At 33.7% G+C, this 21613-nt stretch overlaps 1 protein-coding gene across 1 annotated transcript in view; it reads right to left on the bottom strand.

The window, feature by feature from the left end:
* Window positions 1-21613, bottom strand: part of LOC114335159 (uncharacterized) — a 92579-nt gene that overhangs the window by 6567 nt on the left and 64399 nt on the right. The window contains exons 13-15 of the mRNA XM_028285339.2: window positions 20486-20879; window positions 18092-18561; window positions 4330-11248 (exon numbers count right to left, since the gene is read on the bottom strand). Coding sequence (XP_028141140.2) covers window positions 10700-11248; window positions 18092-18561; window positions 20486-20879 — 1413 coding nt within the window. The 3' untranslated portion in view covers window positions 4330-10699. The remainder of the gene's footprint in view (window positions 1-4329; window positions 11249-18091; window positions 18562-20485; window positions 20880-21613) is intronic.

Raw genomic sequence — 21613 nt, 5'->3', positions numbered from 1 at the left:
ATATCATTAACCTTTAAGTACTTATTTATTACTTTTAATTTTATCTTTTGGAAGTGGCTACTGTTACGACCGACGTTCTTTGCAATACAATTATTTCATACATTTAATTATGGCAATGAATTGTTTAGAATGTGACAAAGACATCAGTGACTCCAAGGATGCACTGAGTTGTGATAGCTGTGAAAGGAGTTTACATCGAAAATGCACGGAACTCTCGGCTTCGGAACTGAGAGTCATGGACCTAAAGAACAGTCGTCAACTGAAGTATTTCTGTCAGCAATGTTTGGAGGGCATGGCAGCTGTACCTAAATTATACAAAATCGTCAGCGAGTTACGCCTAGAGGTGAAACATCTTCAGGAAAGTATTGAAGCCAAAAACACTTCTATACCACAATTAACTACTACACCGTCAATTTCGAATGATGAATCTATAATTAATGAAATTCAAGAGCGTAATGCTAGAGCTAGGAACATTATGATCTTTAATTTGCCAGAATCCCCAAATGACACTACAACTGTGCGTTCAATCATAAGTGAAGCCTCCAGTGATGAAATAAGTATTGTTAAGATAACCAGAGTTGGCAAGAAAAATAAAAATGGACATCGTTCTGTAAAGGTGGAGCTCTCAAGACCCCAGGATGTATTTGATGTGTTAAAAAATAAATATAATGTAAGCCGTGATAGACATATTTTCATAAGTGCTGACCTCACGTGTCTTCAACAAAACATCTTAAATAAGTTAAAAACTGAATTGGCAGAAAGGAAATCTAAAGGTGAGAAAGATCTAGTTATAAGGTATATTAATGGTGAGCCTAAAATAACCAAATATAATCAGCAAAAAAACTCGAAATGATCATTCCACAAGTTTCCAATACACTGAAAATCTACTGTCATAATGTAGGAGGTTTAAGGACAAAATTATCTGATTTCTCTGCAGCAGTTAATTGTTCTTGCTTTGATATATTTGTCATTATTGAAAGTTGGTTGAACGATGATTTCCTAGATAAGGAACTTTATTTGGTTAATTATCAGATATTCAGATGTGATAGATCTAATCTTTCAAGTACTAAAAGTAGAGGTGGAGGGATTTTGATACTTATTCATAGAAAAATAAAAGCTTTTAGAATGAGCCTCATAAACAATTCAGTGGAGCAGTTATTTATAACTTGTTCTGTTTCAAATTTTAATTTTATCATTGGTGGCGTGTATATTCCTCCTAACAGTCCAAATAATTGTTATCTATCACATGTTGAAACGATTGAAGATTTGAGAATTCAGTATAATAAATGCAACTTTTATATTTTTGGTGATTTTAACTTGCCTAATATAACTTCCGATTTAAATAATATATCACCATCTCAGATGAATGAAAACATTTCTAGTGTAGCACAATGTTATGCTTTTCTTGATTTTAAACAGCATATTACTATTCCTAACTCTAATAATAAGTTTTTAGATCTACTATTTTCGAATGTGGATAGTATTCTAGTTTCATCTGCAATAGATCCTATTTTTTCTGAATCTACCCATCACAAACCATACTCCTTTGATTTACCTATATCGGGCATTACAAATAATTTACTGTGCCAAGAATTTTACTATGATTTCAGAAACGCTGATTATATTAGCTTACAGAATTATTTGGGACCTATCAATTGGCACAAGTATTTAAATTTAAATGACATAAATACTGCAGTACACAATTTCTATCATATTATGAGTATGGCATTAAATCTTTTTGTGCCCAAAAAGAAAAGTAAGGTATCAACTTTCCCAAAGTGGTTCAATGCTGAGTTGAGAAATTTAATCATCCAAAAGAAAATAGCTCACAAAAATTACAAGAATACTGGCAATCGCTGTTATTACATAGAATTTTCAAAGTTACGTAGTCAATGTAATATTTTATCTAAAGAATGTTTTGTGAATTACAAAAAAGACCTTGAAAATAATTTTAATACCGATCCCAGGTCATTTTGGAGATTTTTTAGCCGAAAAAATAATCTATATGATGTTCCTAATAATATGTATCTAGCTGATAAAAAAGCTGTGAATGGTGATCAGATAAGTGAACTTTTTGCTGCTTACTTCTCTGAAGTTTATGTTTCTTCCCTGGATGTAAGTTATCATGACACATTTAATAATTATTCATCTATAAAGTGTGATTCTTTGACAGCGGAAGTTATTTTTGATGGTTTGTCAAAACTTTCTAATAATGTAACAGCTGGACCGGATGGTCTTCCCGATTTTTTCTTGAAAAACTGTGCTTACAGTCTAACTCAACCATTGTTTGTTCTATATAACTTATCATTGAAATTAGGCATTCTTCCTGATAAATGGAAAACTAGCCATTTAATTCCAATTTTTAAATCTGGCGAAAGAGAAAATATAGAAAATTACAGAGGTATATCTAAACAATCGACCATTCCTAAACTACTTGATAAGTTGATTTATAACCATATTAGTTTTACTTGTCAACAATTAATAAATAATTATCAACATGGCTTTATGCACAAGAAATCCACAACTACAAACTTACTATCTTATGAAACATCTATTATCAGAGATCTGGAAAGAAAATGTCAGGTAGATTGTGTATACACAGACTTTTCAAAAGCCTTTGATAGGATTGACCACTACTTACTGCTACATAAACTTAAGGCATATGGTTTCAGCGATCAGCTTTTAAAGTGGTTTGATAGCTATTTAATAGGTCGCACACAAAAAGTCAAACTGGGTTCATTTATGTCAGATGCAATACAAATAAAATCTGGAGTTCCACAAGGTGCTCATTGCTCGCCCCTTCTGTTCAATCTGTTTATTAACGACATAGGTGAATGTTTTAATCACTCTAAGTACTTGCTATTTGCTGATGATTTGAAGATTTACAGATCTATCAAAAATCATGAAGATTGTAGTCTCCTTCAAAACGATCTCAATAATTTAGTTGAGTGGTGTAATAAAAACAGACTCTTTTTAAACATTAATAAATGTCATTTCATTAGCTTCCACAAAGTTGCAAAAAAATATCAATCATCATATGTCATCGACAGTAAAGCGCTCTCTTATGTTAGAGCAGTAAAGGATTTAGGAGTAATATTCGATGAAAACTTAACGTTTGTGGATCACATTAACTATGTGACAGCAAAGGCTTCAAAAGTACTGGGTTATATACTTCGCAGTTGTGCTGATCTTTCCCTTAATACAATAAAGGCTGTTTACTCATCATTGGTTATATCTATATTAGAATTCTCCTCTATTGTCTGGTCACCATTTTATAATGTTCATGTTGTTTGTCTCGAGAGAGTTCAAAATAAGTTTTTAAGATTTGCAGCATACAGATTGGGATATAATGTTATTGAACTAAACCACAACTATACCATCATCCGTAGTGATCTCAATTTGCACTCCTTAAAAGACCGTAGAATTATAAATGATCTAGCTTTTATTTATAAACTATTAAATAGTGAAATCAATTGTCCTGATTTATTAAAATTAATAAACTTTAATATTCCAAACCATAATCTGAGAAATAATAACTTGTTCCATGTACCTCATCATTCAACTAACTATGGTCTTAACTCACCAATAGATAGAACTTTAAGTCGCCTGAATGATTTGGACATCGATTTATTCTCTTCTTCCAGTCGAGTATTTAAAAACCAACTAAAATCAATTTTTCCGGTCAGCACTTATGTTTAATATTTAATATTATATTTTCAGTGGATTTGTTAATTTTTGCCATGGATAATGCTTTTGTATTATGTAATGTGTTAATTTTTTTATTGTCTGTAGTTAGATGATTAATGTCAGTTTATATTATACTATTATGTATTGTCACTGCATAACGTGGATTGTGTGTATGTTAAATTTAGTTTTATTGTAATGTACTTACTACAGTTTTATGCTGTCACACTTTCATTTAATTCATTTTATTTTATTTTTAGTTTTTTTACTGTTTTACTGGACTTTACTAATACTACTTTTACTTCTACTTATTGTTTATATATGTATATTTTTTTTTAAATTGGGGAAACCCGTAAATAAATAAATAAATTTTCCTTAGTCAATAGTATGCTCACTGTCAGTTAAATAGTAACGTGTGGCCTAACATGCCCACACATACCTACTGCGGTAAATACATTATATTTTTCCAAAATTTTGGAATGTGTTTAAATCGTAGAACAATTGTAACTTCTGTTTTTAGTATAGATTTCAATCCTCTACAAATAACTTCTCATGACTTTTGATGTAACATAATTAGGGAAGCAGGAATTTAACAGTTTAAAATTTTACATTGAGTTTCCTATGGCCCGTTTTCCGATTCACCACCCTGTATATATTTGTATGATAATTTGGCCTACTTTGTAACTACAAATCGGATAGAAATGAGTCAAATCGAATCGAGGTCAGTAAGTCGGATCGGAATTTGTAGGAATTGGTATTCTGTAACTCATCTCGACCTACTATCGGAACTTTGAGTAGAAATTGATTTCCAGTAGACAAGCTTTGTCGAGATCACATTTCGACATCGTAATCGGTCTTGACGATTGCGGATTTGGCACTATTATTGTTGTTTTGACGTTTATTTGTTAAATTAATTAGCGATTTTAGTCTCTGTTGTTAGATAATTGTATATTTAATTTTATATACCAATTAATTATACAGCATCAAGGTTAATAGAAATCATTAACCATTTTAAGAATTGCTACTCTAATTTACTGGTAGAATGTGTAGATTTTAACGTATCTCGTGTAAAAACCAAAACTTTTCTTAGGGAAAATACTTACTTTTACTGTGCAAAGTCTACTATGTAATTTAAATGCTCAGCAGATGTTTTTCTTTGGCGCTCGTGTTCCTAATCGGTGTTACCGACATTTTTTATCCTTGTTGTGTTGAATTTGTCAAATTTAACCAAAACCATTCAGAACAAACCAAAAGTTCTTCTTTTTTTTATGAATTCTTCGCACAGAGCATTTATTTCACTTTGAAGTGCGGTGTTGCCACCTTCTCCTGAGCGCGTCAAATAGAAGGTATCGTTTTCGATTTACACTGATTACGATGTAAGTTACGGAATGCCAATCCAAACACGAAAACGACGCGATAGATATCCAAAATTCCGATTTCGGATAATTACAATTCGACTTGGTCATTTCTATTCGATTTGTTCAAAGTTACAGAATAGGGCTGAATATCACTATTTAGTGTATATAAATCGGTATTAAAAATGTATATGCAATATATAAACAGAATTTACATATATATTATATGCCTTTGAGTTCAGTTATCTAGAAGATGGTTCAAGATATCGAAATTCCGTTTTCAGATTTGGATTTAGGAGACAAAACTACATATGAATGCATAGGTAGATCGGCTCCAAGTTCTCCAGGGGCGACAACGCACAAACGAACGATCGAAGGTACGAACAGATTTTGCAAATTTATAATCGAAAATGAAGTTTTCGTTTAAAATCGCAGCCATTTCACACTACAGCAACAATCATAGAAGCAGCTATTGAAACAGGGGCATAAGATAGTTTAAACAAAATAGAGAAGACCCCTGGATATATCGAATGTGAAAAACATTAATCAAAACAACAAAATAGTAACAGTAATTCAAAAAAACATTATATGTAACCGTGTTTGAAGTGGTGAGAGAAGTATATTGAAAATATGACCTTGAATATGACCTCAATTTAGAATTTAAGTTAACTATTTAGCTATATAGTCTATTTATGTATAATTTAAAATACCACGTCATTTAAAAAAGAGGGAAGCGTAGAGGAATGGTGACAAAAATAAAAAAAATAAACGTAATCGTACACGAAATTAAATAAAAATCAAAATTGTAACTGTAGAACCTAATTACTTAAATGTATACGCTTAAAAATCTTTTAGATCTAACAGGTGATTCAGTGAATCGGTACAATTTGGCAACGCCGAATAAAATAGAGGTGCCTCGGGCTTGCGACGTAAACGTTCTGAATCTAGAGAGTGGGAAGTTTAGTTTTCATGGAGACGTGGTCGAGTGAACAAAGCATTTGCTGTGAAAGCTTATTACAAAAATGGTGAAAGTTTTTTGCGTGTACAACAAGCGTTTCGTTTAGAGTACCATTTGCCGCCCCGCGCTGCAGTTCCGTCTAACATAGCTATTAGATTTGGGTTAGGAACTTTGAAAGCAGTGGTTCAACATCACAGACAAGAGTTGGCAGTGTCAGAACTGCTCGCACGTGAGTCGTCGCAGGGATTTTCGCGGACTCGTGTAATGAATTTCGCACCGCTTCAATATTCTATGGTGTGCGAGCAGTTCTGACACTGCCACCTCTTTTCTGTGATGTTGAACCACTACTTTCAAAGTTCCTAACCCAAGTCTAATAGCCATGTTAGACAGAACTGAAGCGCGGGGCTTCAAATGTTAGTCTAAACTCTAAACGAAACGCTCGTTGTACATACACAAAACTTTCACCATTTTTGTAATAGACCTTCACAGCAAAGGCGCGTTGTCCACCCGACCACGTCGCCATGATAACTAAACTTCCCACTCTCTAGATTCACAACGTTTACGTTGCAAGCCCGCGGCACCTCTATTTTATCGTCAGCAGCGTTGCCAAATCGTACCGTCTCACTGAATCACCTCGTATTTTAGAGGACCTGATGTATTTTTTGGAACGTCTGCACATTCAATCATTTCTTCTAATAACGAGTTCTACCTATCAAAAAACTTGTCAACACGAGTTAATCATCATTTTAAATGAAATTTTATATAAATTAGTTTAATGTATATTCACAAATACCATAACTTACAATATGTACAAAAATATGATTACAAGTTTGTGGTCATAATTGACTTTGTACACTGAAATATCACATACTGGGTGTTTTCTAACGGCTTTCAGTTGTTGCATTCCCTTTTGTCCGGATTCGACTACCTTGTCAAATAAAATTGATCCGTTTTCATTTTTTGGATAAATGTGATGCGCTAAGCTCAACAGAATGAAGTCTAATACATAAACAATTAAAAATTACAGGGAAAATCCCAGTGATTGGCTGTATACCATACTTAAAAAACTTACATAGAAGTAAAAAGCTTCGCTTTTTATAATAGTATATAATTTTTATTAAAAAAAACTTTAATCATCCAAATGGATTATAAAAACATCAGAACGTTTTCGATCTAGTCAGATCATCTTCAGTGACATTCTGAGTAGTAATTGAATAGCTTTCAAAATTACATAATTATTTCCTATATTGTACTATTGTAGTACGACACAATGTCGACGTTAATATATTTTGATATTAGTACTCGAAAGCAGCATGGGTTCCCTGCTCGAAAAGGGTACTTGTCAATTTCATTTTGCATTGGTAGTAAAAGGGTTTAAGTGCGCTTGAACCGTTTTACCACAAAATTATTTTTAGTATTCCGTAAAAACAAGTAGCAGTAAACGGGTTTAACTGCGCTTGAACCGTTTCACCACAAAATTATTTTTAGTATTCTGTAAAAACCTCATGTTAATACAGGATTAATTTCAAGTAAATAATATGCAACGTGCCAGTTGTAGTTACACTGTGGATAACAGCTGGGATAAAAATGATTAGTATAATAGTTAACATCTGCACTTGAACCATTTTACCAGTAAAATTTATCCATGTACCCTTGTACATGTAAGAGTAATAATATACCCTTATTTTCTTATCATTTTATTGAACATTGTACACTAGACATATTTTAGTTTAATGACTCCTAGAATTTATAAAACTCTAACAACTTTTAAGCTGATTATCTCAGAACTATCAAAAGTGCACTTAACCCTTTTACGTCTGACCCCCTCAATTACGCAATTTTGAAGGCTATAATATATCAACTAGTGGGCTAGTTTCAATTACTACTCAGAATGTCACTAAAGATGATCTGACTAGATCGAAAACGTTCTGATGTTTTTATAATCCATTTGGATGACAGTTTTAAAGTTTTTTTAATAAAAATTATATACCATTATACAAAGCGAAGATTTTACTTCTATGTAAGTTTTTTAAAAACAATTAAGTTTAGGAATGCCAAACAACACCCCCATTAACATTTTGATACAGACTGTTCCAGATACGGTAAAGTATAAACAAGTACAAAGGAATTGAAAATGTTTACTTTTTCTTCAGACGAACAATATAGAGACAACGAAAAACAACAATTAGGCAAGGAGCTACTCAGTAAATAACGAAGTGGTAACTCCGCAAATAGCGAAGTGGTAACTCCGCAAATAGCGAAGTGGCAACTCCGCAAATAGCGAAGTGGCAACTCCGCAAATAGCGAAGTGGCAACTCCGCAAATAGCGAAGTGGCAACTCCGCAAATAGCGAAGTGGCAACTCCGCACAACCGAACACATACAACTGGTTCCAGGCTGAAGTTTTTGCTTTGGTTGCCTGCATTGATGAAGACCCTAAAGCTACGAGAATCAACATTTACACAAACAGGGCATTTATACAATTGGCTATTCTGGCTGCAAAGAACCCTGTCACCAAATCAAAACTGGTGAGAAACAGCAAAGATCTCCTCAACAACCTGGCAAAAGACAATAAAGTGTCTTTAATATGGGTGCCGGGTCATGAAGGGGTGCATGGGAACGAACGAGCAGATATGCTAGCGAAACAAGGCTTGAGAGAAACTTTTGAAGGCCCAGAACCTTTCTGTGACATCACTTAAGATGCTACGAAAAACGAGGTTCAGAAATGGCCGATAAAGAATCATCAAAAGAAATGGAGAACCACTCATGAACAACTCACAGACTAAAAAAAAATAATCAAGAATATTGATAAAAAACTCTCAAACAGTTTGAGAATACCAATAATCGAGGGATCAAAACGGTCACTGAAATGGTGACTGGACATTGCCGTTTAAGAAATCACCCATACTAGTGCTAGAGACTACAAGTGCCAGAGAAGTGGCAACACCGCTCAACAGAGTAGAAGCAAAATAACCGCGCCTCTTTCTTGGTGCATTAAGGTCTCAGTTCAACTTAATTTTGTCTTTTATACTATGTTCATTCTCAAGTTAAGTTCGTGGTCACACGATCGGTCAATCATGTGTCTGAAACTGTAACCACAAGCTATCTTGGGAACGAACTAGCATAGTACATTGTTTTCGAGGTTTCCAACCCCTGGGTTTGAAAATATTGCTCCTGTAAGTTTTTGTCGAGCATGAATGATAGCCAGAACATTACGACCGCTGCCGAAGGGTCTTTCACATTTTTAGACGAAACGTCAGAAAGAACTAATACCAGAAATTTTCCTATAAAACATGGAAACAATGTATCAGTTGCAAAGGAGTATAAATGATTAATTCTTCGTATTAATCTTTATTCCATTGAGTGTGGCACCCCACCTATACCGCATATTTTAAAATTTGCAAAAACGCTCGTCATAATATTAAAAACGTAATATGCAAAAAATGAGTTACGTGTAAAAGCAACTAAAAATATATTTATTAAAAAAAATTCGACAAATATATAGATAAAACTGTCTCGACTACTATCAATCAGTATTAAAAAAACAGTAAAATGTTTTAAACAATGTAAATATTACTGACAACAATGCTTAGATAAAACGTTAAAGTTGTCAATAAATTTCAGGTTGTTAGGTTAGGTTAGGAATATACAGCTGAACAAACACTCATTTACCTTCGTATTTTAGTTTAAAAAGTAAGCCTGAGCAATTTTAAACATTGGTTTAATAGTGTTGTGGACTATTATCCGAATCAATGTGAACACATATTTTTCACAAGTTTTAGTAGTTGACTACACTCATATCAAAGTAGTGGCAAGTTCTGACAGTCTGTAAGTAATGAGACACACTAAGCTATAGATGTGAGGCATTTTTGTTGTTTTTTTTTAAGAATTGTCCAGTTTTTGTTGAAGTAAGCTGAACTGAGAAAAAAATACATTTTGAGAACAATTATTTTCGAAGTGAAAATCGAAACGTCAAAGAAACTTAATTTGAAGTAAAATTGTGGCTTATTCCCACGGAAAATACTAAATTGCTACATACACAGTCTTCACCGATGACACCACAGTCTCTTGTAGTTTCGACGTATGTTAGGCTATTGGCAAACTTACATTAATAAAAGAATTTGAATTTGACAATACGAAGTTCCTCCAAGTGTCAAGTTCTCGAAAGCAGTATCTGTGTTACTGTTAACAAAGTATAAAAGAAGGTACTGAATTTCTGGAATATTTTCTACAAACTTGAGATCGTTATTCATTTAACAACTGAAGGTATTGACAAACATTTAAGTGTTTGAGTAATTATGTCTAGCTGTACTTAGTAGTATGTAATTGCACAAATCGTGCAATTTTAATGTATGATAAATAAAAATTGGCAAAGTCATGATAGAAGTCGAGTAAATAAAAATAGTGACATGTTATATATAAAAGTGATTCGATAGCTTTAGACAAAAGCGAATACAAACCTGAAAGCCATATCGAAAACATCTCCCTGGTACGTGTCTTTCGCTTAGCCTACACATTCACTAGTCAGCTTAACAATGTGTGTTTAACATGTGAATAGCAGCTAGCATATTTCATCGATCTGTACAAATATCTTTTCAATTATCTATTAATCTCTCTACATCTTCCTTCACTGGTCACCATCTATATCCAACCAATATTACAATATTTTACACAATTTCGACATAAATAAATTTACACGATTATCATCTAACTTCGCAGTCTTTACTGACGGCTAACACCGGTGGGGTAGGATCTAGAGAGGGTGGTGAGGGGTTGGAGGCAGGTTCAGAATCGACTCGGGGCTTCACAGCCTCGGCTTCCTCGGGTGGAGGTTGGCCAGGCTGAACCGCTCGTTCCTCTTCCTCCTTTTCGGTGGTGTGGACGGGGGGCTTCATCACGTACCCTGAGCCTTCTTGACACCTAGACAGTTTCAGTTTGATAGGAGTCTGTTTAACCGGCGGTAATTGTTCGTCTGCTTCCACGGGAAGTTTATTTATATTATCAACTATGTCTTTATTTATATCGAGCTCCGGTTCACCACTCGTCCGTTTCTCATTGTCACTGTCACTCTTTTTGTTAAAACGAATGATTAACTTCGTCGGGTTTTCGCTCGCGTTCGCGACTATTTGTACTTCGGACTTGAGCTTCTTCTTCTTTTTCTTCTCGCTCTTGTCCTTCTTTTTGTGCTGGAGTTTCAAGGCTTTCCTCATCATCTTGCGGAATTTCATATTCTCCCGCTTCAGATCTTCCACCTGAAATGCGTTTAAGAATAATATATAGAACGTTACGGTGATTCAAATATAATTGATCCAACGAGTAAAATAGAGAACCGTTTAAATAAAAAAATTATACGACTTGTACACACTTCTAAATGTAGGTCAAACTGGCATACAGGTTGTATCTTCTCAAAAAATATTGATAGTGTGTAAAAATATTTATTTATTAATAATGTAATATTTATTTTTAATTCAGCTAAGTACTTTCGGCATAAGTCATGCCATCATCAGAGCTACCATAAAGAACAGTAAGTTGAGAGAATTTTTTATACAAATATTGGGACCGTGTAAGTTCAGAAGAGCGACACCTGGTTTCACAGCTCAGCAACATTTGTAGCTTTTTAATTATATTGGCCAATTATATTAGTCCTGGTTGCTGGATAATTGTCAAGGCCGTAGCCCACAAAAAAAGAATAAGATGAAAAAGTAAGATTGAGGTTATGTTATTAAAAGGTAAATTTTGTATTTAGTATATAAATGCAGTATTACAAGTAAAATACCTACAATTAATCAAATTCACTTTAATAATTGCAAATCATATCAATATTGTGGAGCAACATTAATGCCCAATTTCATAATTACAGCAGTTATGGAATATTATGTCAATATGACAATTTCGATTGACAATATGAATTAATTAAGGCGGGTTCTCACTTGTCAGTTTCGCTGACGCAATCTAACTGATTTAGTAATACTGAACAAATAATGAACATGAGAACACATTTTCATTTTTATTGATCAGTACATTCATACTTTCAGTTAAAGTGAAAACCAGTTCCACTTTTTGTCATTTTAAGCGCCGGACTCCACTTGTGATTTGTAGTCGCGAAAATTGAACACATTGTTTCAAATACAAGTCAATCCATTTGCGACTAAATAATCGTGGATTGATTTGTATTTGAAACAATGTATTCAATCTTCGCGAGAAAACAATCGCGCGACTAGAAAATCGCAAGTGGAGTCCGGCGCTAAATGATCATTCTCTCATGATAGTATTGGCTTTGTGTATTTTTGGAGCAATTTTTTACAGAATCTCTTGAAATTTGTTTTCGTTCATTCTTAAGCGGTTTGTACATGAATCACAATCTTCCAAATCTAATTCTTTCAATATAGTTTCGCTTTAACATCAAACTTTTTTTTCAAACTTAAAACCCACCATTTACAACGTTTTCTTTTCTTTTGATTCACCAGAATATTCTACAATTCATTTACTACTTGTAAACCTAGGTACTTCGCGAACACCTCGTCTTAATTTTTTTTACTATTTTTATCATCACGAATAAAATTTTTGGACTAACTTTGTACTGAATGTAGCAAAACATGAAACGTGTGAATACAAACGTTGCTTTTTATTTTTCATTATTAATGAATCAGTCAGACTGCGTCAGCGACACTGATAAGTGAGAACCCGCCTTTAAGAAATATGTTAACAAAGTTTATAAGATTTCTCCGCTACTCGCGCACGATCGTTCCTCGTATCCCCTCCAAGTACTTGCACACAGCGAATAATGGTTGAAGGAACTTGAAATACAACATATTAAAATTATTTAAAATTTTTGATGCTGGGCTAGCTTCCCTCTAGGGCTTAATATTTAATATTTAAAGGGTTTTCATTCTAGATGGGAGGCTTAGCCCAGCATCATAAATTTTAAACAACTTTTAATACAGGGTGAGTCATGAGGAACTGTACATACTCCTACCTCGTATAGAGGCTCCTATGGGGAATAACAAATGACCATTAAAAAGCGTCTGCTCCCATTGTTTAATAATATACAGGGCGAGATTCGCATTTTGACAGAAATTTGTATTCGTCATAATTTTTGAACGGTCAGATCGATGTGTCTCTTATTTTTGTCAATCGTTACACTATTACCACCTAATCAACTGATTTATTTAAACTAGAAAAAAATCAGGTCCGGCTTTAAAAATTGAGTTCGTTTGGGTCTTAGAAAAAATTTCACCCTGTATACGCTTTTTGAAAACTCTAATATGAATTTTACAAATTAGACAAATAGGTAATTAAAATGGCATATTTATTTTTTTCCGCACACGATTACTTAATTTTTTATATAAAAAAACAAATTTGACTATGAATTAATTGTTTGGTAAAATGAACCATAAATTTAAAAAAATTAACTTTTATTACAAAAATTAATTTTTTTTTGAACAAATATTTAATTTATGTTTCCACCCAATCAACTGATTTATTTAAACTAGAAAAAAATCAGGGGCGGATTTAAAAATTTAGTTCGTTTTAGAAAAAATTTCACCCTGTATACGCTTTTTGAAAACTCTAATATGAATTTTACAAATTAGACAAATAGGCAATTAAAATGGCATATTTATTTTTCCCCACACGATTACTTAATTTTTTATTACAAAATAAAATTTATCAAAATCGGAATTTTAACCTAAAAATGCAAAAAAAATGAAATCACGGTTTAACTCGCTACAACTCTGTTCCATTTTAATATTTTTTTTTCTGAAATTTTCACAGCACATATCTCTTACCATCGTGAAGACTACGAAAATTGTAGACTTTCAGTCTTCTTCTCGTAAAAGTTATGAATTTTTAAAAATAAAAGGTGCAGATTCGTAAATTGCAAAGTTAAATCGCAAAAAATAAGTGAAAAAATTTAAAATTTATTTATTTGATCACGTCTATGTTAAACTATAAAGTCCAAAAGAAGTATTATGGGGAGTTTTAGATCTAGACGTGTTATAGAAAACAAAAAGATAAAACTTTTAATTTTAAGAAAAACGATGTTTTTGTAAATTAATTTTTGTAAAAAAAGTTAATTTTTTTAAATCTATGCAAAAACTTTGCCAAACTTTTTATGCATAGTCAAATTTAATTTTTTAATAAAAAATTAAGTAATCGTGTGGGGAAAAATAAATATGCCATTTTAATTGCCTATTTGTCTAATTTGTAAAATTCATATTAGAGTTTTCAAAAAGCGTCTACAGGGTGAAATTTTTTTCTAAGACCCAAACGAACTAATTTTTTAAAGCCGGACCTGATTTTTTTCTAGTTTAAATAAATCAGTTGATTAGGTGGTAATAGTGTAACGATTGACCAAAATAAGAGACACATCGATCTGCCCGTTCAAAAATTATGACGAATACAAATTTCTGTCAAAATGTGAAACTCGCCCTGTATATTATTAAACAATGGGAGCAGACACTTTTTAATGGTCATTTGTTATTCCCCATGGGGGCCTCTATACGAGGTAGGAGTATGTACAGTTCCTCATGACTCACCCTGTATGTCGTATTTCAACAATGACTCTTCGATGAGGTATTTATGACCTCTTAAAAGTTTTTACAACCATTATATTTGTAAGAAAAATTCTCTCCACTGATTGTTCTTTATAGGTAGCTCTGATAATGGCATACTTTATGCCGAAAGAACTTAGCTGAATTAAAAATAAATATTCTTACACACTATCAATATTTTTTGAGAACAGTGCTCATTGAGCATTATTTTTTGCGGAAAAAAATATCACTTAAACCAAGGCTAAGCTTGATAAATATTATGGGAACTCTGCACCATCCATTTCCATGGTAAAGAAGTGGTTTACTGGATTTCGATATGGTTGTATTAACACGAATGAAGTATGAAGATGCCGAACGTTTTAGACGCCCAGTTTAGGTCTCTACACCCGAAACAGTTAAAACAATTTATTCACGATATGGTTTTAGCCGATCGGATATTGAAAGTGAGAGAGATTGTGGAATCTTTTGATATCTCACATGGCTTGCGCCATTTCATAACCTTTAGTCTAGGCGCCAGAGGGGTCACCTTGTCCTTTTCAATTCTGATGGTCAAACTCAACGGTTTCTTATGGATTTTTGGCTGCTGATTACGAATTTCGAGGGTGGATCTCGATTACGATCCGAGTGGTCAAAAAATTGTTATAAACAATTTAATTGTTTATAAAGCTCTGGCTCATAAACTAAAAGAGATAAAAAAGAATGTTTCAAATAAAATTTTTTCGTAAATAAAAAACGAAGAAAAAAACGTTTACTAAACTTAAATCCAATAATTAGAACTCAAGATATTGTAAAAGTAGTGCACAATGCAAATTGCAAAATAAGTATTTTTCGAAGGTTTATTGATCGAAACTCGGCTTCTACGCATGCAAATGAGCCCTAGAAGGTGTCATTTTAAAGCTTCTTTAATAGGCTTCCAAACAAAGTTTGCTAAATTACTTTATCTTCATTTTTTTTAAGTTATACCCGTTTGAAGTTATAATTTTCTTAAAAAAATTGTACATTAATTTGTTTATAAGGGTTTCAAGTAAATTTGAGCTGTAAACATTTATACGTTAATTAACAATAATCATAGAAGAACTCAAAAGGAATAATTTGAGCTTAAAAAAATGTTCGAAGTTTATTTTTCGTCAAGATATCAATATTTTAATCGCGCGCTATGAGGCGCAACATCGTCTCACAGTCAAGTATTTTTCGACGCTTTATCGATCACAACTCGGCTTCGACGCATGCAAATCAGCCAATATGTAATATCCATATAAAATGGATCTAGTTATTTTGCAGCATCATCATTGCATATAAAACGAGCATTTATGTTGTGGCGGCACACACACACAATTTACGTGCCTTGATGATGCTGCAAAATAACTAGATCCACTTTATATGGATACTATCCACTATCCACTGGGTATCTATATGATATAGACTATATCTATATCATATAGATAATTAGACTCTGAAGCCCCAGAAAGTTTTAGTTTTACTGCGTACAAAAACATACTTAGTACCACCATGTCCATGTAACTGTAAAAATTGCTCTAAGAACTTATGCAGATGTAAAAAAGCTGAGGTTCCTGTATATCTCGATCAGATGCATGGAACAAAAGTTTGTAAAAATAGTATTAGTAAATAATATCAACTTACTTTTAGTTCTGTTTCTGAAATATTAGTTTTTAATGTTTTTTTTCTCATTTAGTACAAAAAATAGAAGACAAAGTCAATAGAATGAAAGGTGATACGAGGTACAGTATGATGATTTAATTATAAGAATTATATGATAAAATTTTATTAGGATCTTCAAAAATGAAAAATGAAGATAACGTATATATACATAGAAATTATAATTCATTGAGAAGTTAGCGCGTGAACCTTAACGCTATGAGCCGATCTTGCGCCTCAGAGCGCACTATTAAAATATCGATATCTTGGCGAAAAATAAACTTACAAACATTTTCGTAAGCTCAAAATGTTCCTTTTGAGTTCTTCTATCATTGTTGTTAATTAAAGTATAAATGTTTATAGCATAAATTCGCTTGAAACCCTTATAAACAAATTAATGTACAATTTTTTAAAGAAAATCATTACTTCAAATGGGTATAACTTTAAAACAAATGAAGATCAAGTAATTTAACAAAGTTTGTTTGGAAGCCTATTCAGGAAGCTTTAAAATGAGACCTTCTAAGGTTCATTTGCATGCCTAGAAGCCGAGTTACGATCGATAAAGCTTCGAAAAATACTTATTTTGCAATTTGCATTGTGTACTAATTTTACAATATTGTGACACTATTTAGTCCGCTCACGAATTGGCCTATTTCTTCCCGAAGCTTCTCGGCGTTACGAGACAATACCATTCCTAACCACGGCGTTCGCGACGACCGCTGCCGAAGTATATATAGAACCGAGATTCGAGCACAGGCCAGTCATTCATTCATCGAAGCGCGTCGCGTAATTGAATGTATTCGAATCGTATGTGTTGAAATGTATTATAGTTATCAGAATTATTATGTTTAGTTAATTAAATCATAAATTTGAGTTTGTAAATAAATTAGATGTGTTAGTTGGTGTTATTTGTAATTATTAAATAGATAAGCGATGTAAATAAAATAATATAAGTAAGTCTTCCTTTATTTAAATTAAAATTAGTGCCTAAAAATATAAATAAATAAAATAGTAGAGTCAACCGCGTAAAAAGACAATTACATCACAATATCTTAAGTTTTAATTGTTGGATTTAAGTTTAGTAAACGGTTTTTTCTTCGTTTTTTATTAACAAACAAATTTTATTTGAAACATTCTTTTTTATCTCTTTTAGTTTATGAGCCAGAGCCTTATAAACAATTTATAAACAATTAAATTATTTATAACAATTTTTTGACCACTCGGATCGAAATCCACCCTCGAAATTCGTAATCAGCAGCCAAAAATCCATAAGAAACCGTTAAGTTTGTCCATCAGAATTGAAAAGGACACGGTGACCTCTATTTGGCGCCTAGACTACTTGGACGAATGTGAATCCACTACAACACGCAGGAGACCAAACATCAGTAAAAATAATAGTTTCTTGGGACGAACTGGCGTCAAAGAAGGCAAAAGTGGTTTTGTCAGTGTGTGACAATAAAGTCATGGCGACCGTTTTTTGGCATGCACGCAGTATAATCCACACTGATTACCTCCAAGAGGGGAAAACAATCAATGGCGAATATTACACCAATTTATTTGCTCGATTCAATGAAGAATTGAAAAAAAAAAACGACCTCATTTGGCCAAAGAAAAAAGTTCTTTTCCACCAGGACCAGACAAGGGTGCATACATATGTGCAGTTTCCATGGCAAAAATCTATGAATTAGGCTACGAATTGCTCCCTCATCCATCCTAATCTCCAAATTTAGCCCCGAGTGACTTTTTGTTGTCCCCAAATTTTAAGAAATGAGTCAGTGAATTCCAGGAGTGAAGACACTTTTCCTATCTTAACGGGGGTCTGTTATGTTGAAGCGGGTATGTTGAACATCATAACGTGCGGACTGAGAATATCAAAACATTACTTACCGAAGGTTTGTTCTGCTGACTGGCAGCCAGTCGTTTCTTGGGCGGTCGTATCCTATCCCTCTTATCGTGCGGACTCTCCGGCCCGCCCACAATACTGTTGGTATTATTGCCGATTTTAATCTTGAGCTTGGGAGCAACCGGTTGTTGAGCGACCAGCTGCTGAGAAGACGGCCTCGTCGGTCTTCCTCTCCTCTTGTTCTCGAAGCTGGAATTGTTACTGCCCAAAGAGCCGCTGTTCCGCCTTCGCTCGAGGTTGCCATCGCTGTCCGTCAAGTCCAGCTGACGAAGCTCCCGCGATAGAGGGCGCGACTTGGATTCTTTGCGGTGTTGCTTCGAATCGATGAGGTCGTCCGAGTCGGTCCTGTAGTACCGGTAGTCCTCTTTCGTTGGGATGCTGGTCATGGAAGCCACTGCTTTCGGAATGGTTATGATGGTTCGGTTCAGTGGAGGCGCTGCCGGAGCTGTGAAGCCTGCAATCACACGTTAGTTTATATTATATATAATCCGGTTCTCTTCTACCGTGAGGTGTCGAGAATAAAACGTTAGTTTAATGTTGCTTTAAAAATGTACAAAAAAATAAATACAAAGTAAATTGGCTAGTTGGTAACTTTGACGTATTGATAAAAAAACAACAAAAAATTTAAATCTTATAACGATCGGAAAAATTTTATAAGTTTTATTTGTTTGTCGAATTTTAATTTCGATTCTGTGTAAGGTTTTAATGTGAGCCCTATAAATAATATTCGAACAGTAGTTTGTTATAAACCTTTCAGTTTCATCTTAAATTCCGGAGACAACCACTTTAGTGTCTTTTCGATTAGAATAAACAAAATTCAATCATTTATTTATATTGGGGGCTGTCGATAGCAAAATTAAAGTGTTTGCTTATTTAACACTCGCTCTGAGCAAAATTAGGTCAAATTAACGGCTTGATGATATTATCAAGATCAGCGAGGTCTAGCCTTGAGCGAGGCTGGGTTTGAGTTTGGCCCGTTGAGAGCCAAGTAAAAATTTCTGTCTTCATTCGCCCGCCATAGATCTAAGTGAAAGATATTAGCCCAGTAAATGAACGGGAAACACGGCAATACCGTGTAATTTTCAGGGCCAACTCCGAATTGCATGAAAATTTGGATTTAGGTTCTAGTTACCGTCAAAGTTGAACTTGCCCCGTTGCACAGTGGTCCAAAATCCCGAAAAGCTGGCCAAAAGTAAAAAAAAAATAATTCAACGTTTCGAGAATATTGTTACATTTTCTAAAAGAGAATTAAATTCCCTATTCAGTGTTGGCAACCCTAGAGTTATATCTCCTATATCTGAATTTCCAGTTCAGTTCAAAGTTGACCTTCGTACGGAACAGAAGCGCAATTAATAATAACGAATATTTTATACGCATAGTCTTGTGCGTGTATCTCGAAAACGAAATGCGCAAATTCAATTCTGCAAAATGGAGGATATTCGTGAAGCCATCTTTAATAAAAGCCTATAATATCAAAATATTTGTAAATTTGTTATATTTAGTAGATTTTAAGTTGAAGTTAGGTAAGAAGAAAGTATATATTTTGAAAAAATTAAATTTTCAGGTAAACAAATAGTTATGTATTCCATCGAATTCCAAAATGTTACTACAATCATCTTTTAGCTTATATTTTTGTCTTTCAAGATTAAAAAAAAATTAGCTGCTACTATCTGCTCCTTTGGTTTTGCGAGAATTTTTTGTACAAGCGCTCTGCGCTAGGAGTTTCAATATGAATCGTTAACAACGCAGAATAAACAGATCATGTCGCAGCATTCAGGTAGTTGTTATGACTGTAGATGTTTAGTTATTTCAGTATCGTAGGGTAAAATAGTAGATAAAAGGGTCAGGTACAGTATTGTTCAAAAATAAAGTAAAAATTTGTTTTGACTTTCATATGCTTCATAATCGAATTTAACGTTGGAATAAAAAATTGGTGGAGTGCGTACGCCATTTTGTTTTTTGAAATTTCGATTTCGGATTCGTCAAAAACTCCCGGATATCAAAGTTCTACGGTATTACATATAATTAAAATACATAAACCCGCCATATTACATCCGCCATTTTGTTTTTTGCAATTTAGACTTCGGATTCTTAATTAGCGACCTCAAAAACCCCTGGATGCATAATTTCATACAAATCAAAAAACGCTTTCATATTTTGGCCATATTTTCGGGTTTTTGGACCACTGTGCGTTGGTTGCTTTTACTTGGAGGGTGACAGTTACCCCTAGCCAGGGAGTGAAAAACCGCACGTTTAAAATAAGTCCACAAATGTATAAATTGACTAATTCTAAGCAACTTTAGTTCTACAGAATTTTTTAACTTGATTCAGATGTTATGATACTGATATTTTGACATTTAAATTTAAACGAAACTTACTGGTATTGCTCAAAGGTTCGTCCATGTTCATATCCTGCGTCACGTATTGCCTCAACAGTTCCTTCTTCCTCATCCGCCTCAGGCTCGAAGGACCAGACGACGATCCTAGCGAAGTAGATCCGCTATTCACCATGGAATTATTGGCCACAGAGTTGACAGCCACTGGCGTTGACGTATCGTGCACCGGCGGAGGTAGAGGTGGAAGGGAAGAGACCGTGGAGGTGTAATTCGAGATGGGCCCCTTGATTTTGACTTTCAGCTGATTGCGAGAATCGGATAAGGACACCTTCATATTGCTGGATGATTCGGACGACGACGGTGGTGGAGCTTCGACCGGTTTCTTCGCTAGAGCCGTATGCAGCTCCTTCTCGAAGTCCTCGTCTATTTCCGTCACCTAAATGAAGTAAAAATGTCGATAAAAACACAACTAAACAACGTACAAGAATACCACAGAACCATATCATCATTAAAATATGATTTTGAACTGGGCATAGTGTCCATATTGATCGTAGATAGATTTGAGTCTAGATATCTAATTATAATTAGTTGTAATAATTTTTACTGATAAAAGAAAGGTTTATATTCATTATCAGTAATAAAAATGTTTGCGCAAACTATTTGTCAACAATTTTGGTGATTCACCGTACTAATTAAAACACATTATTAGAGTGTACAGGCATATCACCAGCCAATGTTGTCCATTTAATTCGTGTTAATCTTAGGAGTGTTAAAATTCTTTGCATATAATATGCACTCAAATCGTATCAACACTTGATGAGTTAAAAACATTTTCTATTCAAGGAAATTAAAAACGAGTTCCATGCCAAATTGGATAGTATAAATTCCAAGATCTATGACGCACCTATACAGATTACTATTTAATACCTCGCAACTCATTTCTCTTTAGGGGGTAGGCACAAAATAATGCTCCAATGCTATTTAAATATTTTCATTCATTTTTTTCGAATCCTGAGAAAACTAATAAATATGTTTGAAAAATTTAAACGCAGAATGAAAGTTTACATTATTACCGAGGGCAGAAAGTCCCTTAGAATAAACAAAAAGTTTCTTTTGAATGAAATACATATTTGAAATTAAAAATCACACTAAATTTTCTCCTTTTTTACC

Source organism: Diabrotica virgifera, chromosome 9 (genome assembly GCF_917563875.1).
Source record: "Diabrotica virgifera virgifera chromosome 9, PGI_DIABVI_V3a".
In the NCBI taxonomy this organism is placed as follows: Eukaryota; Metazoa; Arthropoda; class Insecta; order Coleoptera; family Chrysomelidae; genus Diabrotica; species Diabrotica virgifera.
The sequence above is the reverse complement of the archived record's forward strand: the minus strand, read 5'-3'. Positions and strand labels throughout refer to the sequence as shown.